Below are 23707 nucleotides of genomic sequence, written 5' to 3' on the forward strand. Positions count from 1 at the left end.
CTGAGCCCGAGAGGGATCAGGGAGGCTTCATATTTAAAGGGAGGTTTGTGGAAGTGATAAGGGAAATGTTAGTCAGGCAGGATATTTTGGGTATTCTTTAGTTGAGATGGCATTTGTAGTTGAACAGGGGGTGGGAGGTTTTGGGCAGCGGGTGATAAGTCCCAGGTAGATGCAGCCGGCCCGGAGCATCAGAGCAGGACCTAAAGTTCGGTTTTATTTTCTCCAAAGTTAGATGATTCAGCAAGGGCCTTTGAGACAGTTGTTTTCTTTTCTAGACCCAAAGACTCCTTCAGTTTGTAAGATGAAGAGAGTTCTGGAGATGGATGGCAAAAATGGTTGCATAACCTTGTAAGTGTTCTTAATACCAGTGAAGCATACACGTAGAGATGGTTAAGGTGGTAAATTTTATGTTATGTGCATTTTACTACAGTTTAATTTTTAAAGACTGTCAGACTGAAAAAAAGAGATATCAAACTCAACACCATCACAATGATTGTGGAGCTTCAGGGTGAGTAACCAAACTTCTTCGTCACAGTCACCTCCTTTCCTGGCCACCCTACCTCCAACATATGTAAAAGAGGTACTAGTGAAGAATGCAGTGGAGTCAGAGCTGGCTGGAAAACTCAGGGAAGAACATGTCAGGAACCAGAAATAGGTGCCAAGGCTGCCCAGACCAAGTCTATGTCTGAGGGACACACACTTCCCCTTTTTAAATTTACATTGTTGTGTTAGTTTCAGGTATAGAGCAAACTGAATTCTTGTACATATACATACATCCGCTCTTTCTTAGATTATTTTCCCACATAGATCATCACAGAGTATGCAGTAGAGTTCTCTGTGCTATATATTATAGTAGGTCCTTATTAGTTATCTATTTTATGTATAGTAGTGTGTATATGTCAACCACAATCTTCCAATTTATGCATCCCACATCCTTTTCCCCTCTAGTAACCATAAGTTTGTTTTCTATATCTGTGATTCTGTTTGTTTTGTAAGTTCATTCCAGGTATATATCATGTATGATATTTCTCTTTCTCTGTGTGACTTACTTCTCTTACTATGATAATCTCCAGGTCCATCCATGTTGTGGCAAATGGCATTATTTCATTCTTTTTTATGGCTAGTAATATTCCATTGTATATATAAAATAACTACCACATTGTCTTTATTCATTCATCTGTCAACAGACATTTAGGTTGCTTCCGTGTCTTGGCTAAATAGTGCTGCAATGAACATAGGGGATTGTGTATCTTTTCAGATTAGAGTTTTCTCCAGATATATGCTGAAGAAAGGGATTGCTGGATCATATGATAATTCTGTCTTCAGTCTCTTAAGGAACCTCCATACTTTTTTCCATAATGGTTGTACCAATTTACATTCCCACCAACAAACTAGAAGGGTTAGAGGGACACGCTCTCTTACGTAAGAGAAACAGTTACAAAAATGAGTGACATTAGACACTGGTAGTTCAGTGATTAAGACACCGTGCTTCCACTGCAGAGGGCACAGGTTCAGTCTCCGGTTGGGACAGAAGATCCCGTGTGCCACAGGAGAGAGAGAGAGAAAAAGAGAGAGAGTAGAGAAGTTTGCTGCTCATATCGAACAAGCAATAAATAGCAAGTGTCTTGTAGGTGAGGGTGCAGTGAGTGTTAACCAAAGTGCCCAAAGGAAGAGGCAGGACCTTCAAGGGTCCTACCCTCTCTATTCAGGAAGGCAGGATATTTACAAATGGGAAAATCATACTTTCAGTAAATGTATTAAGATCCAAGTAGTGGCATGTACTATATACAGGATGGATACCAGAGTTGGGTTGAAGGAGAGCTTAATTCAGGCTGTGTTGAGTTAGTAAGAAAATATTTTTTCAGGTAGATTTGCGCTGGTTTAAACCATAAAACTATATTACTAGAATTGGCTTTGGGAAATGTTACCATGTTTTCTTGATGCAATCATAAGCTTTTCAAACTCATTTAATCTGCTGCTTAAAAGGGGTGAATTCCAAGCAGATACCAAGAGCAAACTTTTGTTTTCTTACACTCATTCCAAATATCATAGAAGAGGAGGATCTGTCCTATTTCTTTTGTTCTGCACTGTGAGGACCTCATGTACTCTTTTTAGATGAGTCTCTGGTGAAATACATATATTCCCAGGATAAATCACCTTTCACTCATGGTGAAGCCAGGCTTTTCCCTCATTCTGCCATGATCCTGCAATATTCCCCTCTTAACCCTTCAATTACCAGCTCCTACCTTTCCAGGGTCTCCCATAAGCAAAGTAGGCAGTCCAAACTCATCCTGCTACTGTCTTTATTCCATATGAGGTCCTGCTACATGGAGTGGATTTGAAACCATGGGTAAATGGTCAGTCAAATCCATCTCCCCTGCCCCCACTAAGTGAGGTTGTACTCACTGTGCTACTTGAAGACTCGCATGTCCTCCAACTGCAACATAGCCTAAGTAATAAGAGGTTTCCCTGAGTTGCTGTCCCAGAACTTGCAGTTGGCTGTGTCTACTTGCAAGTGAACTGATTAAGATTGGGTAAGACTGAGGGAGAAGAGGAACAGGCTGAGCTGACTCCATCTTGAAAAAGAAGGAAACAACATCTTGCAATTTCAGTGAGCTTTGGACCATGTGCCTGGTAGTCATGGGGATAACATATCTATAGTCGAACTGGCCTCCCAGACTGATAAACACCAGACTCCATACCAAGATTTCCCTTCGCCAAAAAGAAGATGATAATCGCCTATGTAGTCGGTCACCTTTGTAATCTTTACGGCCCCGCCTGGTGTAGGCTAGTGTATAACCAGCTGACCTTCTGATGATGAATCATGGCTGTAACCTGACTGTATCTCCCTTTAACACTTTCCAGGCTAGGATGTGGGCTTGAGCAGTATGCTTCAGGTATATAAGGTTTCCACAAAAGTCAGTCAGGCTCCTTGGCTAAGAGGAGACTCTGCCTTGGGCCCACCAGTGTAATAAACTGCATGCACTCCACTATCTGCACTGTCCTTCTGCGTGAGTCTGTGTCCCAGAATGCGTGGCTATAACAGGACCATCGACCTTCCATCTGGGAACGTGCCAGTGTCTGCTGGATGAACTTCTGACACCACAGGGCTGAACCCCACCCCACTCGGTCCCCGCTGTGCTTAGTTGATCTGTTGTGTCCCACTCTTTGCGACCCCATGGACTAATACTGGAATGGGTTGCCATGCCCTCCTCCAGGGTATCTTCCCAACCCAGAATCAAACCCAGGTCTCTCCCACATTGCAGGCCATTTCTTTATCACCTGAGCCATCAGAGAAGCCCTAGAATACCAGAGTGGGTAGCCTATCCCTTTGAGAGGGTAACAGGTAGGAAGGCCAGGGGTTTCCAAATGGAGGAAATAGGCTGCAAGTGTCAGACTTTTTTTTTTCTCTCTCTCTTAAGCGGCAGGAGGAAACAAACTAGTGTTATATTTTTCCCCCTTCTCTATACAAATTTAAAAAAAGGTTTCTCTTAAAATTCTGTGTTGCCATAATGACACCTAGTTCCACCTGAACTTTTCTCAAACCTTGAGCTAACCAATGCATTTTTCTTATGGAAACGTTTGCTTTAAGCTATGTTTATGTACTATGCATTTACCCTAGACTCTGTCTTCAAGTCGGTTCCACCTAAAGGCTCAGATATGACAAGAACTGATATGACAAGCCAGTATGTTATACTCATACACTTTTCTCCTAATTTATGTTAATGAAACTATATATTTGAATGGAAATCTGCCTTTCTTCAAGATTCATGTCAATCATTTTATGGCCTGGGATGAATTACCTGGTGCCATTCTCTGAGTTTTCAGACATTTCCTTTCTTTAATTAGCAGCCTGCTGGTACCTGTATAACATCCAGCTAAAGACTAGCAGTGGGGGACTCTTTCTGCCCACTACTGATGTCTATGTCAGAAGCTTTCTCTCTTGTATAATTTAATGAAACTTTATTACACAAAAGCTTTGAGCAATCAAGCCTCATCTCTGGCCCCTGATTGAATTCTTCTCCTCCGGAGGCCAAGAATCCCAGCATCTTACATGGTTCATCAACAACCTTTCACGTTCTCCAAGGGAAATTCCTGACTCAAGAAAGCAACCGAAGCCTCTTTCATTGCAGATGGAATCTTGCAGGTGGATTGCAAGTGGATTCATTGAAGCTGAGCTACCTTGGGAAGTCCCAGTCTCTGCCACGCACCTCCAATTCTGAGCTTTCAGAGGCCTGAGGCTTACTCACACCTGCGCACAATAATCAAGACGATATCTGACTGCACTCTCCCGGTCCCCTTTCCCCTGTGCTTCCATGCGCTTCCACATGGAGCGCTCCCCTACTCCTTGGAGGTGGCAGACCTGAAACTGTTCTGTCTTTTCTCTTTGCTGCAAATCTCTGGTCCCAGCATTCCTGCTTTAAACACATTTCTAGAAACTGATGCAAAATGAACCTCGTTCAGTAATAGATGCTTGGATATTTGTTAGATGAACTAGTTGACACAAGGGACACAGAAAAAAGGGGGAAAATTTCCTGACTGACTGGCTGCAGGTCACTCAGAATTGCACCAGGGAAATGACATTCTGCTGTCTGATTTTCCTCTTGAAGTCTAAGTTTTCAAATGTATTTTAAAGTAAGTTTGAACAGTTTGTTGCAAACAGTGCCCTACACAAGCTGTTTATGCTGACTTTCCACGCATACATTTTATTTCCAGTTATCCATAGTCCTGAGAGCATGTCAGGGATTCTCATGTCTTCCCCAGTTTCCACGTGAACCTGAGCTTAAACTGGGTGTCCTTACAGAGAAAGTGACAGAAACAGTGAATCAACACTTAGGAAAACGCATGATTTGCTTAAAGAAAGGGACTCTTCCTTATTATGTTTTTCTTATTAAAGCTTCAACTAGAATTTTTAAAAATAAGAATTATGACTCCTTGCTGCCCTCAGCTGATGGAGAAATACAATGCTCTATTTAAATAAATCTCTGTAGCTCATGTCACTTGATATCCAAACCAAAGCTATTTTAAAAACTTTCCTGAACCTTGAAAGAGGTTAGGTTGCATTCATAAATGCTGAATGTTTTCAGCTGCCATACCGAATATGAATTGACAGAGAAAGTTACCCTGGACTTCTTTCTTTAGAGAAAAAGATTTGGAAAGATCCAGTCTGTTTTTTTAAGGAGACTAGTGGCCTAGAGAGGCCATGGAAGGAATCCTGTGTTAGAACGTGAGTTTCCACCCTTATTTTACAACCTGATACCCTTCTTAGGCCCTTCACTAACTGCACCTCTAATATTCATTGTTCCATATTTGAAAAGAAATCTCACACAACACAAAATTGGGAGGTGGTGGGTTCTCTGTTTCAGAGCATTAAACCTTGCTTGTGTAAAGAGTTAACTGAATGAAAGAAACTGATTTAACACACTTCTTTATGCATCACCTTTGTTAGTTGCAACCCCAAGTTTTCCTTAAAACAGTAATATTTCACTTTTACTATTTTATATCCATTAAAGGCATCCCATGATACTGCATTGTTACCCATATGCAATTAAGAACTGCATCCGTGCACTTGGATTTTGTTAACATGGATAGAAACGATTAGATCATCTCATTGAGAAAAGATTTTCCTCTGACATCGTGTTGCACCTTGGTTTTCTTGACAAGAATTTGAGCGAAGGGCTATTTCAAAGGTTGATTCTTTCTCCTTTCACGACACGCCCTCGAAATGTCCAAACATCCTGCAAATAATACAAAACACAGTGAGTTTCTGGGAACTTGGATTTACCTATTCACCACAAGACAAAGATTTTTTGCATCTAATCATCGTTAAATAGGGGGGAATAAAGACAGCCCTCCACAATAGTCATAAGGTAGTAAATAAAAACCACATTCTGAGGCTCCAATTAATTTACTTGCGAATATCTAAAATCATGTTTCATAAGCCAAGACAGTGAGTCCTCACACTGCCATCATGCTTTACTTGGCACTTGTGTTGATTACAGGTGTTCGGACAGGCTGTTGTTATGTTTGCTCACAAAGCAGTTTAATACCTAAGCTCCTGCTGTCCTTGGTGATGTTTGCCTGCCCTGTTCTGAGTGATCTGCTCCTGCAAATGATGTCCTAGGCTACTGGATTGGTTTTTCCTTCTTAGTTCCTAATAAGACAATTCAAACTTTTTTGCTTATTTTTCTGCAAACAGCAAAGTATGCTACAGAATGATTTTGGAATTGGACCTCCTCTGAAATCTCGGTCACTTAAGTAACTGAGGCCAGTCTCTTGAACTCTTCATGTTCTCATTAACAGCCTGGAGCTATCTCGACTGCTCCATTGAGTTTTGGTGAAGAAAAGGGACAGGGACTCGCTTTTGTGCCCGCAAAGAACTCTATAGCAGAATTAGTGTTGTTGTTCTAAGTAAAGTCGATAAACTATAACTGAGACAGTCATGAAAAGAAATAGAGGAACTGATTGATTAGTACAACCCTGACAGACCTCACAGAATATATATGTTTTTTTCCCAATGCAAACTGACCCAAACAAACACTTCCTTGAGAATTGATTTCTTTACAAATAAAGGAGGCCTAAGGATGACAGCACAAAACTTTTACAGCTATGAGTTCACAAAGTTGCTTTGTCTTCCATTTCCTCATCTCTGAATCTGCTATTTCCTCTCCTACCTGTCCATTCTGGAACATGATGGCCTGCCCAAAGACTTACAGAATATAGGTCCCCCACATTCGGTAATCAAGCAGTTCAAATAAAACCGACTGTCATTCTTAGAGGGTCTCAGCAAGGTTTCCAAAAGGAGCTGTAAACATAAGCACTTTATACCTTCAAAATGAATCAGGTATGACACTACTAAGCATTTGAAGGAAAAAACCGAGAGCTTTACCTTGTCATTTCATACAAACATACCTTCAGAGTGATGTCTTTCAATCCATGCTTTTTCCTGGCCACATTGACAACTTCCTTTTCAATGTTTTCTTGACTGGTGCCCTCCACATCTATGTAGTGACAGTTGGCATCCGCGAAATGGCAGGAAATTGCCTGTGGAAATTATTATGATCCAAAAGTGTATACGGGGAAGGGAACAGAATTATGTAAGGAAGAAGTCTTTAACTTTTTAGCATTTGATTTTTCGAATGAGTGGATATTGCCAAGTCCTACTAACGAATGTGTTGCAGGGTTTCTCATCACCTTCTCAGTTACAGAAGTTACTGGAGGTTGTAATGAGTTGGTATTTCAATGGCCACAGGTGATAGCGGAAGAAAAACTGAAAAGACCTTGCAAGGGAAAATAATACACAGACACCCCTCTCCAATCCAAAGCACAGTTCCAGTCTGATAGCATTCACATAAAATACTCATCTTGTTTCCTTTTGAAGCTAAGATGGAAGTTACTTGATTCTCCCCAGTCTCAAAGGACTTATAAACAGATCTAACTTGCAAGGCAATAGTTGAAACTCACCTTCCTTGGAACAACTTATCTTAGGATGAATGCACCCATCAGAAGATCTTCCTACTTCTTACAGATTTCTAGGCAGTTGAGTCACAAACTTTATTTCCCCTGGAAACCCTAGTACTATTCTACACCACATTGGAGCCTAAGGCAAAAGAGAAGACATGTACACTCCTACCTGTATGCTGTTATGCATTTTTCAAGGGTTAATATTTTCCCAACTTTAAAGCAGTCAAAAATATTGAAAAACCACCACATTAGTATACTAAAACACACTATTTCCAGTGAACTGCCTATATCCCCCTTTGTCACAGTTATGGGTGTCATGGTTTCAGGAGGTCTGATTTTTCTCTTTTAATTTTGGCATTGTGGTCACCCATGGACTTTTTGGCATTAATTTTTATTTCTTTTAACCAAGGCATTAAGATTTTATTTAACTGGACACTGAGTTTTTTTGAGCCTCTGAGGGAACTGCCTTCTTGCCTCGCGCTCATGTCAGTCCTGTTGAGTCTGGTGGATATCTGAATGAATGGAGGATGAAATCTGACAACTAACCCTCAGCCACAGGGAGACAAGAGGGCTGTTGCGATAAACTGGAAAGCTTCACTCAGCCGCAAAGAAGACACTAATATTTAGTATCAACAGCCATGTCATCCTAGGGAAATGTGAGCCCAGCGCATCATCAAGCTGATGAATTTTAGAGAAGCAAGAAATCTGGGAATTTATGAGAAATTCTGTCAGTTTTTAATGTAAGCACTGATCTCATAAAGCTGAAAACACTCTGAGGCTAAGGACTGAAAAATATGGCCATATCTGATTTCCTGGTGGCCAATTCACACCTTCCTTTCCAATCAATAATATTTTAACCAATAGCAATAATATTACGGACGTTCCCCTTCTATGAGCTGTATATTTTCCAAATGTTATTATTTGGTATGTATGTCTGCCTTTGTCTTTTCCTCTGAAAACATGCTGTCAGTTGCCAAGTTACTAAGCTCTCTGTCTGGAGCAGTTCCAAGAATGTCCACTAGTGATGGCATCCTAAGGTCATCTGGCTTCTTACTGCTGTAAGCAACAAAGGACGAGGGAGACAAAAATATTTCCTGGAAAATGCACCAGACTAAAGGGCAGCTGAGTTAAAAGTTACAAATCCTGTAACTTTTCATGTATTGGGATACATTTCTTCCTCATGCATTCATCTTCAAACAGTGCTATGATGTGAACGTGTACCTTCCGGAATCCTTGACTTTTGTTCCGACCAGATCCATGGATGAGCAAAGGGTGAAAGAAAACGGTGTCTCCCTTCTCCATCACCAAGTGCACCCGGGCGTTGTTTTTGTCATAGTCCTGGATCCCGTGGAACATGATGTTGACTCCTCCCTAAAAACATGAGAGAAGCTAAGTCTAAAAGTGATGAAGCCAAGAATTAAAACTCTTATCAATGATTCATCAGGGAAAGCAAAGCTTCTCTAAGTTCTTTCAAGAGGAAGAGATAAGTAAATTAAATTTAAAAAAAAAAAACTTCCATATACCAAACCTTCTCAGTTGACCGCTTTTAGAAAGCCATGTGTTGACGTTAAAATCATGAATTTTTTAGACCTGATGAAAAAGTTGGAATTTCCACCTACTGCTCATTACTGAATGATAACTGAAGACCCAGATCAGGTTTGCATTTGTGGGAATGCAGGAGACCACCTTTCCTGGTGAACCCATGCTCATTCTTTCCCAGCATGCTCTTCTCCTCACCTGGAACTTGCATCAATCACTCCACTATTACTTAGGAGTATCTCTGAGAAGCTAACTAATCACCCAACTCGCAGAGAGAAAATGCTCGGTCTTTCCCAGCCCAGAAACCACGTAGGTCACATCCAGAGTAAAGAAAGAATCGTAAATTAAGACTTTAGTTTTTAAATATTTTCCACTCCTGTTTTTCCAAGTAATCAATGCACAAAAAGAAAACAACAAAAATCATTGTTTGTTTTCAAACTATTTTCTTTTCTTAAAAATATATTTATTTATTTAACTTGTATCAGGTCTTTGTTGTGGCATGTGGCACCTTCATTGTGTCATTCAGGATCTTTCAGTTGCAGCCCATGCTTCTCCAGTTTTGGCACATGGGCTTAGTTGTTCTGCAGCATGTGGGATCTTAGTTCCACACCATAACAGTTCCGTGACTGAACCCGTGTCCCCTGCATTGGAAGGTGGATTCTTATGAACTGGACCACCAGGGAAGTCCCTCAAACTATTTCCTAACTATTTTAAAAATATTTTCAAAGTTAGTTATTGCATTAATAGTTATATCTTTATGAAACAAACTGAAATGAGGAGTAACAATGTTTGCAATCTTTTATGGGTCTTTGGAGGACAGCATCCCATTTCCTTTCCTAAGACTATTCCAACTTCAAATTCCTTTTGGGAATGACTACTTCCCTATTGCATGTGTTGAGTCTTTGCCTCCTGCCCAATGTGCATGTGTGAGCAAGATAAGCTCGTCTGACCTCCCATTGCTTCTACTTTGAATCTGAGCAGATGACTGAAGCGACTGGACATAGTCAAGGTTCACCTGACCATTCCAGTTGCTGCAGCCCAACTCTTCCCACTGAAGAAGGGCTTCCTCTTTCCTCCTCACCCTCCAGAGCTGGCAGCTTGCCCACGGATGCTGCATGTCCCTGTGGCCCTCCCTTGAGCTTGAATCATTGAGAGCCCACTTCTGTTGCTTGCAACAACCTTTCCTAAACCACAACTTAACTGAAGAATTTCAGAGTTTATAGCAGAATCTAGACTCAACGTATTTTCACCTAGCACTAATCCTCCGTTCAAGAATTCTAACTACTTGACACAGAAGTCCTGAAAGCCATATTCTTTACGTTTCACAGAAACATGTGTACTCTTTCTGCCTTAAAAAAATGTGCTCTTCCGACCTTGTTCATTATTACACGATTCTGAGAGCTTATTGCCTTACATCTAAAACGCTATGGGTGTCCTCTCTGGTTTCTCTGTCTCTGGACTCCTACTCCTGCAACACATTCTGTGCCAGGTTCTTGAAGAAATGATTTGATCTCCTCACTCATGGGCCCCAAAGCATTGACCAGTTCTCCAGCATCACCAACTGAATTCATAAACCATGGAACAGCCTCATAATGGAATCCTGCTCAGTCCTCCCCAGAGCCTCTCTCTGCTGGTCTCTCCAGGTGGAAGCAGATGATCCTCTTCTTCACTGAGAGAACTGCCAGTCAGTGTGTATGACTCACTTGGCTCACACATCTGCTGTTACGGTGTTTGTGTCTGACCTCTGCATTTAGGCTTTGTAATCGCAGATCTTTTATAGCATCACCAAAGTCCACCTCTTTGGTTGGCCTTCAAGTACTTGTTGAAAGAATAAGGGTGATCATTTGATCAGACATCCTGGAATTTTCCCTGCTCCTCATTCTAAACCCTAGAACAATGTTTTGCTAAGAAAGGAAATGTCATCTTACTGGCAAAGCTCTTTATGTATACTGATGTGAAATCAAAACAACAAAAGGTGCTGATCAAGACTCAGCCATCTAGCAGACTTACCTCCCACTGGGGATAATCATGGGGTTTCAAGGGGCCTTTGTGTGTCCCCGGCAGCACAACCAGACAGCCGTTGTTCCGGTCAATATGCTCCATGGCTGTCCAGGCACAAACGATGCTATTGCTGGGCCTGAACGGGAAATAGTGCAGATCCTGGTGCAAGGGATGACGGGATGTCTTCTTGCCTGAAACAGAATCTGTTGTTAAAATAAACTCGAGTCCCAGAATTCTTCTCCTCTGCCTGTAAAGCCAGAACAATGAACTATCCTCGCAAAAGCCAAACAGAAGAGACAATGCTGAAGGAAATCAGCCTCTACAGATGAGCACCAAATTAGAAGACTACTGCTGCTGCTGCTGCTGCTAAGTCGCTTCAGTCGTGTCCAACTCTGTGCGACCCCATAGACGGCAGCCCACTAGGCTCCCCCGTCCCTGGGATTCTCCAGGCAAGAACACTGGAGTGGGTTGCCATTTCCTTCTCCAATGCATGAAAGTGAAAAGTGAAAGTGAAGTCGCTCAGTCCTGTCTGACTCTTAGCAACCCCACAGACTGCAGCCTACCAGGCTCCTCCGTCCATGAGATTTTCCAGGCAAGATTACTGGAGTGGGGTGCCATTGGCTTCTCCAAATTAGAAGACTGAATAAGCACAAAGCCTCTGGATCCTGTAATTCTTTCTGGGTTTCTCGTAACCAAGGAATACTTACACTATTTTCTAGAAATCTGTGCATATGTCATCGTCTCCATTTTGCTTTATTCCTCCCTAACTCTGGTTTGGGCACAGAGTTTAGCATGCTCCAAGTCAGTTCAGTCGCTCAGTTGAGTCTAACTCTTTGCGAACCCTTGGACTGCAGCTCACCAGGCTTCCCTGTCCATCACCAACTCCCAGAGCTTGGTCAAACTCATGCCATCGAGTCGGTGATGCCATCCAACCATCTCGTCCTCTGTTGTCCCCTTCTCTTCCTGCCTTCAATCTTTCCCAGCGTCAGGGTCTTTTCTAATGAGTCAGTTCTTCCCATCAGGTGGCCAACACATTGGAGGGTATTCCCGAAAAAGGTTGACTAGTTAAAGAGAGTGGTCAAATCTGAGGCTGTCTGATAAACTAAGTGGCTGATATTTTAAAAGTATTCATTAGTTAACTAAATACATAAATAGTAGGACTCTCAGAGGCTTCACCACCAAACTAGAGCCATTTGGTGTACAGTCACTGTGGAGAATCAGAGATACTCCGCCCACACTCACAGTCCCCCCTAGAATTGCCCTCTGCACGTGGCTCCCCCAGGCCAGGGGGTTTCTCCAGCCAGGACACCCAGGGAGGGAACGGCCTGCTGGTGTTAGGCTACAGGCTTAGCGCATAAACCTCCCTTGGCCAGCAGGACAGAGGCAAAGCAGAAACGGATCAAAGATCTCTACTGGCTGATTTCCTGCCACTGATACAGCTGAATTTCTCAGTGTGGCCCAAGAGCCATCTGCATTAGCATCTCCGAGTACGGTTATAAAATCCAGGTTTCTAGGTTCTATTTTCTGAATCAGTCTCTCTAGCAGGGAGGGCTTAGAAGCCTCATTTTACCAAGTACAGGGACTTTTAAGAATAATTATGGTATGTCATAAATCAGTTTTAAATTTGTTACTAATAATACTGTCTTCAGATCAGGAAGGCAAAGTGCACACTCTCATGCATCGGTGAGAGTGGGTAACAATGCTTAGAGATGTTGAATATCAGGAGTCTGTGGGGTAGAGAGACAGTTATGTTTTATTAAACTGCATCTTTCAGAAGCCACTTGTCTACAGTCCCAGCAATAACCCTATAGTTAACATCGACATCACTATTATACTTCAGTGTTGTTATGGTGTAAGCTACTTTGAGCCTTAAGTGAAAGTATATATATTCATTTATGTAAAAACTTAGCAGTTGTGCACTTTGCTATTTTACTTTCTTTCTTTTTTTCTTCTTTCTTTCTTTGCTTTTCTTTTCCTTTATCAATAAGAGCTCTTTACCAGAATCTGGAGGTTTGTTTATCAGCATTGTATGCATGGCCATAATATTGGGTCCGGTGAAGCACTCCACATATTTCAGAATCTAAGGAAAAAGGAGGGAAATCAGATGCACAAGCATGCAGCACAGAATACATCTATCTATACTAGAAGCCAGTTGGCATTGTTTAAATCAGTCAACCAATATTTCACAGACTTGCAAACAAACCACGCAAAAGTGAGTAACTGGAAATCATCGGAAACACTCTCAAACAGGCTTTTTGGAACCAGCTGAAAATCTAAGTGCTTCTTCTACAAGAGAGACATGAGTTTTTCTGAGACACCAGCTACGAACGGCAGGAATTAAACCTCCAATGAAAAAGATGCCCAAATTGGCAGGGCCAATTGAAAGAAAAAGACGATGATGTTGTTCAGTCACTAAGTCCTGTCTGACTCTTTGAGACCCCACAGACTGCAGCACACCAGGCTTCCCTATCCTTCACTGTCTCTCAGAGTTTGCTCAAATTCACATCCATATTCAATCTCTACTTCTGTCTGACTCCAAAAAATGAAGCACATTCTATGGCTTTCACTTATATGATCTCTTCTGCATAAGGGATGTAGGCAATTTGAGTATAAAACACTTGAAATGTTACAAAAATCCCAGGAGTCCGGCCTAATCTTGTTTTTTTTAATAAAAAGTTTGTTTTTGTCATTTTGGGAGTATTCAAAAAATGGAAAAAGGGTTTTGTTTACTTTTTTTTAAAATTTTGCATGGGGTATAGTTGAATTATAATGTTGTGTTAGTTTCAGGTGTATACTGAAATGAGACTGTTATACATATACATATATACACTGAGATTCTTTTCCCATACAGGCCATTACTGAGCATTGAGTAGAGTTCCCTGTGCTATACAGCAATCATTATTAGTCGTCTGTTTTATATACAGTGTGTGTACGTGACAATCCCAGTCTTCCAATTTATCTCTCCTAGGCTGTGATTTTCTCAATGGTCATCATTCAAGAGCCATCCTCAGATTTTCTGTTCTGCATTGAAGAACTTCCCAATATATTTAGCGGATATTCTCTGTATGTCTTATCTTAGTCTTATCCTGATTAATACTATTCTTGAAATCATGGGTTTGAGGTGCTGGTTCATTTTCCAATACATATTAAAATAAATACCTAGCTATCAGAAGAATAACTACCTCCTAAAAGATCATTGCATGAACCACCAGACACATGGTTTGCAAGTTACAGACATAGGAACATCCTGACAAGACATTCTATCGCATGTTGCCGATAATTTCCAGCTTTTATCAAGATCCACCTTCACGATTTTCATTTCCAAAACAGGACATGAGGTTGGGAAGAATGCATGGTTCTGAGGGGCCACATCCCTCCTCGTCCCCAGCTCAAGAGGCCAGACTTCCCAGGTGCCTCAGCTGTGCAGTCTTCATGAATCAGACTTTCTAACAGCACTTGGGATATAAGTTCTAATAAGTATTTTGTGCAAAGTGTCCTTTGAAACCATTCTAAATGAATGGTCAGAAACCATAGTACAGGACTTCCTTATGCTACAGTGGATAAGAACCCCGCTGCCAGTGCAGGGGAAATGGATTTGATCTCTGCTCCAGGACGATTCCACACGCAAGGAGCACCTAAGCCCATGCACCACAACTGCCCAGCGCCAGCTCTGCAGCCTGTGAGCCACAGCAAGAGAAGCCACTGAAATCAGAAGCCCATGCACCTCAACTAGAGAGTAGCCCATGCGCAGCAACGAAGACACAGCATGAGCAAAAATAAATAAATGAGAAAAAAATAATAAAAAAGAAACTGCCAAACATTCATGCAAGGGAATACTATGCAATAGTTTACAAAGCATAAAGTAGATCCATAGACGCCAGCGGAATGGAGTCTCACATGTACCACCAGTGGGAAAAACAAGGTGACAACCAGGATGCTTCCTGTTACCCAATAGGTGGGGTTATACAAACACATATCTGCTTGACTGTACCTGAAACGATTCTAGATGAAGACGTAAGCTGAACAGCGAGTGGTGCTGGAGGTGGGAGAATTTACTTTTCACTCATGTCATTCCACACTGGACATTTTTGTAACTATGAACTACTCTTAAAGAATAATTTTTAAGAAACCTACTTTAAATTTAAAAACAGACACCTCTGCTGACTAGATTCATAAAACAAATTGAAAAACGATCTGCAATAGGTAAGCCTCAGCACTTTATTCCTCGTGGACATGCCTGTAAGGAGTGTGAGAATGCTCTCTCCTTACCACAGAATTCCTGCTCTTCTCCAGCAAAAATAGCAAAATTATGAGGATTTCTCAGTCTGGGCACTACTGACATTTTGGGGTGCATCATTCTTTGTTTGCTGCAACAGGCTGTGCTGTGCATTATAGCATCCCTGGACCCAGTAGCAGCATCCGGATCTCTACCCATTAAAACCCACCACCCTCCTGCCTGACAAGCAAACATGTCTCCAGACATTGCCAAATGTCTGCCTCTGATTAAGAACCACTGCTATAGGGCCCCAGTAGAAAACGGCAAGACCTGATTCTTTGCAACTCCATGGACTGTAGCTTCCAGGCTCCTCTGTCCAGGAGCTTCTCCAGACAAGAATACTGGAGTGGGCTCCTATTTCCTTCTCCAGGGGATCTCCTCAAACCAGGGATCAAACCCATGTCTCTTAAGTCTCCTGCAGTAGAGGGGGGTTCTTTAACACTAGTGCCACCTGGGAAGCCCAGTAGAAAAGGGCAAGGTAAAATGAAAAAAAACAAAAAAAGTTACAAAGATTTCAGAGGCAGGCATGCAGATGGGCTATTAGCTTAAAGAGAAAGAAAGCACAGGAAGATCTTGAACCTCAGGGAGGGTGCAGTATCTGAAGAGTTCCTCATCTTCTTGGAAATCCTGGACCTTGGAAACCACTTTCTCACTTGGCACATATTCTGATTTTGGGATGCTGACATCTCTCATCACCGACAATCCGAATGGTTTCACCTCCTCTCTGCAGATTCTTTCAAACTCATTCCTAGAAAATTCATTGGTAAATGATGTCAGTACTGAAGGCGCTAAGCACCTGCCTGGCCTTCCCCTTGTTCTGTGGAAAGACTCGAAGACTTGGGAGTGGTTTCTCTGCACTAAGTGATCCTCAATCCTATGCCGAATAGTTCTGATGACAGGAAGGAGAAAATGGCCAACTCAGAAGTGCCTGCCTCCTAACTGTGGAGTTGAAATTCGCCACCAGAATTAGAATATTCCTTAGCTTAGTGGACCAGTGGGGAAATATTTGTGATTTGGTTTCATCAGAACAAAACAGCAAACACTTCCCTAGCATCACCATGCACCAGGCCCTGTTCAAAGAACTCTGTATCCACTTTACCTGTTTAGTCCTAAAACCACTCTAGCACATAAGTACTTTTATTTTCCCCATTCTGCAGATATAGAAACAGGCATGGAAAAGTTAAGGAAATTGCCCTACACCTACAACACTAACTGAAGAGGCTGAGATTAAAGCCACTCTGGCTCAAACCCAGGTTCTAACAAGCCACTTCCTAACAAACCTGATCCCTGAAAAATATCTGAACACTCACAAGGTAATCCTACCCATAGTCCCACTGCACACACTGAATACACATTCCTCTTATATATCAAAGAGTGTTACTGTACCTAAAGCGTTGAATATCAGCATCAGACACCAAATTTTTAATGACAAGAAATCCATTTTCTTCATAGAATTTTCTCTGTTCTAGGCTTAGAACATTATTCTCCCGAGTATACCTAAAGGGAAAAAAAATCTCAAATAAGGCCAGTTTAAAAATCATAACCTAACAATATTTATCAAGAACCTCAGAAATGTTTGTACTGTTCCACTCAGCAAGTTTATTTCTAGAACTTTAAACAAACAATCTGAAGAAATTTTAAGTTTTAAATCTGAAACATTAATTACTGTCACCAAGAAATGAGAGAATAATTAACAGATATTATATCCTTTCAATGGGATATGACTTGACATTAAAAATGAAGAACATATAATAGCAAGGACAGTGCTTATTAAATTAAAATGTGATGACAGTGATGTAAAACCAAGACTCTATTTGTTTAAAACAAGAAGACTATAAAGAAATAAAGCCAAAACAAAAATGTTTCACAGTGAAACATTTATTGCTTTTATGTAATGGCATTATGAATGATTTTTTAAATTTACCCTATTTCTGTGATTTTAAAATATATCTGTAACAAATATGTATGGTATTTCAGAAAGGAAACAAATAATATATTTTATGTTTTTAACTGTCTGGTTCATGCATTTATGGAGGAAATCAAGTATGAAAATCGAAATAAGTGTACAGCACACACACAAACTCAAATCCCCCTGTCCATTCCTCTAGTTTGGAACTGTGACTCTATGAGAATATTCCATGGAGATCAATGTCTTCCACTTCAAAGATGACTTTAAGATAAACCAAAGATGCTAGCTGAGATATCAGAGTGACCAAAAAACTGGCTATTTAAATGAGATATACCATGCCTTAATTTTGCAAAATAAACTTATGCACTTTCTGACATTTTCCCTTCTTTCTAAATTTTAAAATACATACAAAAACTGTCTTCAAAATTTTCCATAATTGATCTAATGAGAACCAGTCCTGGACTCAGATGATTTGTATAATAAATCTTATCAGCCAATATGTATTTTATAACTGATTTATCAGTGGAAAAAAAACACCTTTATATACATTGTATGGTTAAGAATTAAAATTATATCTACTTACTGGAATTGTTGAGGATGGAAACTGGCAAGAGAACCAACCCCCGAAGTGTGGTGAGCTATCTAGGATGTGATTTAAGGCAAATCAAGTGAAGTGTAGGCATCACCCTTCTAGAATCAACCCACCCTGGATTGGTTTTCACAAGGGAAGACCAGCCCTACACAGTCATCAGGCACACTGACTACACACAAACGCTCCGAAGCACTACTGCTTAGATCGTCTCATTTCACAACAGCCTAAGGAGGTGCCTGGAAGCCAAGAGAGCTTTATTATTCCAACTGCACAGAGCAGAAACCCTAGGCTGGGGTCAGGGTTCAGTAACTGAACCCTGGATTATTATTATATATATATATATAATATATATATATATATATTATATATATATATATATATTATATAATATTATTATTATTATATTATTATTATTCCCCCTGGATATTTCTTCCACCAAACTACTGAGTGAATAAAAATGGAAATTTTTTATTCTAAAGAAGTTTTTCTCTTAGTGGGAGTTAGTCCAAAATATTAGAAACAGTTTGGCCGATCATTTAAAAAAGAAAAAAAGAACATCTTTATAAAAAATGTTTGCCAACTCTGACTCAAGAATAAGCACTTGTTAGTTTCATGGAGTACCTCTCTGTAAAGCAGTGTGTCTCAGATGAAGTGAGTATGAAGGGTATCAGATTCACCCAGAGAACTTTTTCAAACCCCTACTAGAGTTCAAGCTACAAGATGCTGCCCTCAGTTAAAAAAACACTCTGGCTTTGGATGGACACGTTCATACTGCTATATTTAAAATGGATAACCAACAAAGTCCTACTGTATAGCACAGGGAACTCTGTTCAATGTTATGTGGCAGCCTGGATGGGAGGGAGTTTGGGGGAGAATGGATACATGTATATGTATTGCTGAGTCCCTCTGCTGGTCTACCTGAGACTATCAAAATTGCTAATCCACAGACTCCAATATAAAATAAAATGTTTTTAAAATCACTCTGATAGAACTGAGTTGCATCTTTCAGTTGTATTAAGGCTGGAAAATACTTGGAGAATGAGTGGAATAAAGAAACATTAGTTGCCTTTAAGATCTGCATGCAGTATACCGCCTTTCACACGGCTCTGACCAACCTGTGGTTTCTCAAAAGAAAAAAAAATTCATGAAATAAACAATGACTCCAAGAAAAATATGATCCACATAGTAGAGTATCATTCTTAAATATCTTAAAACATCTAAAAGTTCCTTCTAGTTTTCTCTCCAGTCATCACCAGATGATTGACTTAGGATCTCATTTGTTTTGGTCATTTTTTTCATTGTTTCTTTAGCTGAAAGAGCTACTTTCTGAATGACACTTCACATAAACATGTGATCCTTTTTGAATGATGTTTGTATATAAGTGGGGACAATATAACAGTCAAGAAGATGGGACTTCCCTGGCAGTCCAGTGGTTAGGACCTGGGCCTTTCACTGCCCAGGGCCTGGGTTCAGGCCTTGGTCAGGAAATTAAGATCCCACAAGCCCCCAATGAGGAAAACGAAAAAAAGTCAAGGAGAGAGGGGGGCCAGGAGTCAGAATTACTAGCTACTGTCTGTTTTCCCCGAAGGAGAGAGTTAACCTCTTTGTCAGATGTTCTCAACAAAATGTGGCTGCCAGGACAGTCCAGACATCAGCCTTCCAGTCCTTTTCTCCTCTTTCCCACTCCTGCATTATGGTTTTTATTTTAGTTATTGTTGTTCTTGGAGAATTTTCTTAGTATGTGGAAATGTTTACAAAGCTAATAATCATTTACTATGTTTACTATACAAAGCTAGTAATCCTGGGAAAAAATGGATTCAAAAATCTGTACAGGACAGCATGGTCCTGAACATGTAATTATGCAGTTATGTAAATACATAGGAAAAAAAAAGACCATAGTGTTTACAAATAATAATCTGTGAGATGTCAAATTATGGGTTATATAGATTTTCTTCTTTGTGTTTATGTACATTTAAACACTGCACTGATACTTCAAAAATTATTCCTTATTTCTTAAAGGAATCATTAAGGTTGGGAGGAAATTGCCACATAATTTCTAGTAATTTCTTTAAGCCTAAACCACACACATATTCACTGAAAATTTAGGCAGAGACGCTCACCACTTCTGGCTATGTAGATTGAAATGAATTAAAATGAAAACTTCAGTTCCTTAAGTTGACTGTCACATTTCAAGTGCTCATAGCCACATGTAGCTACCACATTGAACAGTGCCGGCAAAAAAACATTTTTCCTCCATCATAGGAGCTTGTATTGGACAGTGCTGTTCTAGGAAATAGAGGTGAAAAAAAAACAAGCTCTGACCTTGACACGATTATAACTAAGTCCAGTGAGATCAGAATATTAAATTTTAGGAAATTTCCTGTCCGTGCTTCCACTGCAGTGGGCACAGACGGGTTTGATCACGGGTCGGGGAACTAAAAGCCTAGGTGCTGTGAGCATGCTCGCCCTCCTCCCACAACCTCACCCCCCACCACCCCCGCAAAAAAAAAAAAAACAAAAAACACACAATTAAAACTTAAAAATAGTAACAGACTGGAACCGGGAAACCTTAGTCTACTTCTAGTTATATCTAGGCCCATATGTTGGCACTTCTCAAAACTGAACTATTAATAGTATCACACCAAGTGAAAGCAGGTTGCTCGTCCCGCCCCCAGGCATTTGATACCACAGGTCTAAGAGGAGCCTGACTACCTGGATTTGTAGCAACTACCTAGGTAGTCCTGCGGGGGCTGTTCTGGGGACGCGCTTTGACACCCACTGCTTCCGTTAAATGACCTTGCTCCGGAATGGTAATTTCTCCTAACCTCAAATGCTTTCTCACCTGTAAAGTGAGATTACATAGTCACTTGGGTTCCCTTTCCCAGTTTGTGGGGGAGATTTTAAATTTATAGCGATTCGAATACGTCAAGGCTTGGAACACAGTTGGGAGAGCAACAATGGAAGTAAAAGAAATAGTATAATCGTTTTAGGAGAAATTTCAGAATCTAAATATAGCAGGGCAGAGTTGAATCCAATCACTTAAGGGGGAAAAAAAGAAAGAAAGAAAGAAATCCCAGCCCGTGTTGGCGCCCTGAATGAGATCACTGAACACGCAAAAACAATTCTGTAAAGCACGTTGATTTCTGAGTCACGCCGTGACCTCTCTCTGGATCCAACGCCGGTGGCGCACAGATTGACTTGGGATTAATTTCAGAAGGCCTGATCAGGAGCGGACACAGGACACGCAGCGCTTCTCCAGCAAACTGTGTAAGCTTCGCCGGGCTCGCCTGGAGAAGGAAGAGCTGGGGGGCAGCTCCAGCCCGAGAGGACCCCTCTGCTCCTCCAGGTGGCTCTGCACCCCGGGTTTCGTCTCTGTCTCTGGGCAGCCCTGTGATCAGGTGCGGTCCCGTACAGAAAGTGACAGGGCAGCAGAGAGCAGGCCTGCTCGGACTTCGACCCTCCCCTCCCAAAGCCGGGGAACAGAGGGCCCGGAAGGCTGCAGCGACGTCACTCCAGGAGCTGGAGCCAGCAGCCCCAGACCCACCGGGCGGACAAGTCCCCTCTTGGGCCTTCGGGACGCACCTGACCTGGCCCCCCAGCGCCCGAAAGAGATGTGACCATCACGAGGACAGGTGCTGCGGAGCCAGGAAGAGCCAGCGGGGAGGCTGAACAATGTGCTCTGAAAGCCGCCACACTTCCGGCTCAAACCCCGCGAACCCAAAGGATACAACGGTCCCCGCCGAGCGGCAACCGAGGTGTCGCAGCAAGACGCGCAAGCGAGCGGAAGCTCGGTCTGGATCCATTGCCGGAGTGCAATAGCCGGCGCCAGGCCTGGAGACACTTCACTCTGGTAGGGGGCCCCGCCTCCGCTTAGAGGGAGGGGCTTGGGGCGGACGAGGCTCGACGAGGAGGCGGGCCGTGGTAGCACCGCCTCCCGAGTTGGCCTGGGCGTTGCACGCAGATTCTCCAGCCCGGCCTCTGGGTGAGGGTGTTTCCTGCCAGAGCTCTTTGCTTTTGCAAGAGTCCAGAGATCAGCTCTGTCACATCCAGAGGAAGACTAATCCACAGGGGCTAATCTCCCGCGCGGAAATAGAACCAGAACAAAACTCACATACTTAACTGCATCGTTCCACGTATTTTATTCTACAGAGCTGATCCTTCCAAACTCTGAATGCAGAGTTCCAAAGAATAGCAAGGAGAGATAAGAAAGCCTTCCTCAATGATCATTGCAAAGAAATAGAGGAAAAGAATGGAATGTGAAAGTCTAGAGAGCTCTTCAAAAAAATTTGAGATATCAAGGAAACATTTCATGCTAAGTTGTGCACAATAAAGGACAGAACTGGTATGGACCTAACAGAAACAGAAGATATTAAGAAGAGGTGGCAGGAATACACAGAAGAACTATACAAAAAAGATCTTCACGACCCGGATAATCACGATGGTGTGATCGCTCACCTAGAGCCAGACATCCTGGAATGCGAAGTCAGGTGGGCCTTAGAAGCCTCACTACAAACAAAGCTAGTGGAGAGATGGAATTCCAGTTGAGGTATTTCAAATCCTAAAAGATGATGCTGTGAAAGTGCTGCACTCAATATGCCAGCAAATTTGGAAAACTCAACAGTGGCCACAGGACTGCCAAAGGTCAGTTTTCATTCCAATCCCAAGAAAGGCTTTGCCAAAAATGTTCAAATTACTACACAGTTACACTCATCTCACATACTACTAAAGTCATGCTCAAAATTCCCAAGCCAGGCTTCAACAGTACGTGAACCGTGAACATCCAGATGTTCACGCTGGATTAGAAAAGGCAGAGAAACCAGAGAGCAAATTGCCAACTTCCGTTGGATCATCAGAAAAGCAAGAGACTTTCAAAAAAACATCAACTTCTGCTTTATTGACACTGCCAAAGCCTTTGACTGTGTGGATCACAGCAAACTGTGGACAATTCTAAAAGAGATAGGAATACCAGACCACCTTATCTGCCTTCTGAGAAATCTGTATTCAGGTCAGGAAGAAACAGTTAGAACTGGACATGGAACAACAGACTGGTTCCAAATCAGGAATGGAATGCATCAAGGCTGTATATTGTCACCCTGCTTATTTAATGTATATGCAGAGTACATCATGCAAAATATCCAGTCTGATGAAGCACATGCTGAAATCAAGATTTCCGGGAGAAATATCAATAACGTCAGATACGCAGATGACACGACCCTTATGGAGGAAAGCGAAGAACTAAAGAGCCTCTGGATGAAAATGAAAGAAGAGAGTGAAAAAGTTGGTTAAAGCTCAACATTCAGGAACCTCAGATCATGGCATCCAGTCCCATCACGTCATGGCAAATAGATGGGGAAACAATAGAAACAGTGGGAGACTTTTTTTTTGAGGGGTCTCCAATATCACTGCAGATGGTGACTGCAGCCATGAAATTAAAAGACGGTTGCTCCTTGGGAGAAAAGCTATGACCAACCTAGACAACATATTAAAAAGCAGAGACATTCCTTTGTTGACGAAGGTCCGTCTAGTCAAAGCTATGGTTTTTCCAGTAGTCATGTACAAATGTGAGAGTTGGACCATAAAGAAACTGAGCACCGAAGAATTGATGCTTTTGGGTTTTTTTGTTTGTTTGTTTTTAGAATTGATGCTTTTGAACTGTGGTGTTGGAGAAGACTCTTGAGAGTCCCTTGAACTGCAAGGAGATCAAACCAGCCAATCCTAAAGGAAATCAGTCCTGAATATTCATTGGAAGGACTGATGCTGAAGCTGAAACTGCACTACTTTGGCCACCTGATGGGAAGAGCTGACTTATTGGAAAAGACCCTAATATTGGGTAAGAATGAAAGTGGGAGGAGTAGCAGATGACAGAGGATGAGATGGTTGGATGGCATCACTGACTGTATGGATATGAGTTTGAGCAAGCTCTGGG

General features: G+C 41.7%; 1 protein-coding gene across 2 annotated transcripts; it reads right to left on the reverse strand.

Moving 5' to 3' along the window:
* Positions 1-1134: 1134 nt before the first annotated feature.
* Positions 1135-22032, reverse strand: LOC136159192 (phytanoyl-CoA dioxygenase, peroxisomal). 2 transcript variants are annotated; one of them, XM_065921120.1, is made up of 10 exons: positions 21510-22032; positions 17773-17831; positions 16667-16777; positions 15860-16028; positions 14996-15040; positions 13003-13084; positions 11014-11195; positions 8686-8835; positions 6913-7044; positions 1135-5738 (listed from the first exon to the last, which is right to left on the reverse strand). In XM_065921120.1, exons 1-10 carry the CDS (start codon positions 21582-21584, stop codon positions 5685-5687), a joined length of 1059 nt encoding a protein of 352 aa, XP_065777192.1. In that variant the 5' UTR covers positions 21585-22032; the 3' UTR covers positions 1135-5684. The 2 variants fall into 2 exon arrangements, with proteins under 2 accessions (XP_065777192.1, XP_065777193.1); XM_065921121.1 differs by lacking the exon at positions 14996-15040 and having other exon boundaries at positions 21510-21677.
* Positions 22033-23707: the final 1675 nt, after the last annotated feature.

This window comes from Muntiacus reevesi, chromosome 2 (genome assembly GCF_963930625.1).
Source record: "Muntiacus reevesi chromosome 2, mMunRee1.1, whole genome shotgun sequence".
In the NCBI taxonomy this organism is placed as follows: Eukaryota; Metazoa; Chordata; class Mammalia; order Artiodactyla; family Cervidae; genus Muntiacus; species Muntiacus reevesi.

Excerpts from the sequence above, each read along its gene's own strand:
- LOC136159192 (XM_065921120.1), bottom strand. The coding sequence starts at position 21,584 with ATGGATCCAGACCGAGCTTCCGCTCGCTTGCGCGTCTTGCTGCGACAC. Across the intron at positions 15,041-15,859 it reads GATACTGCACCCTCCCTGAG|CACCACTCGCTGTTCAGCTT; the intron begins GTTCAAGATCTT and ends TCCCACCTCCAG. Across the intron at positions 13,085-14,995 it reads TTCATCTAGAATCGTTTCAG|ATTCTGAAATATGTGGAGTG; the intron begins GTACAGTCAAGC and ends CTTTTTCCTTAG.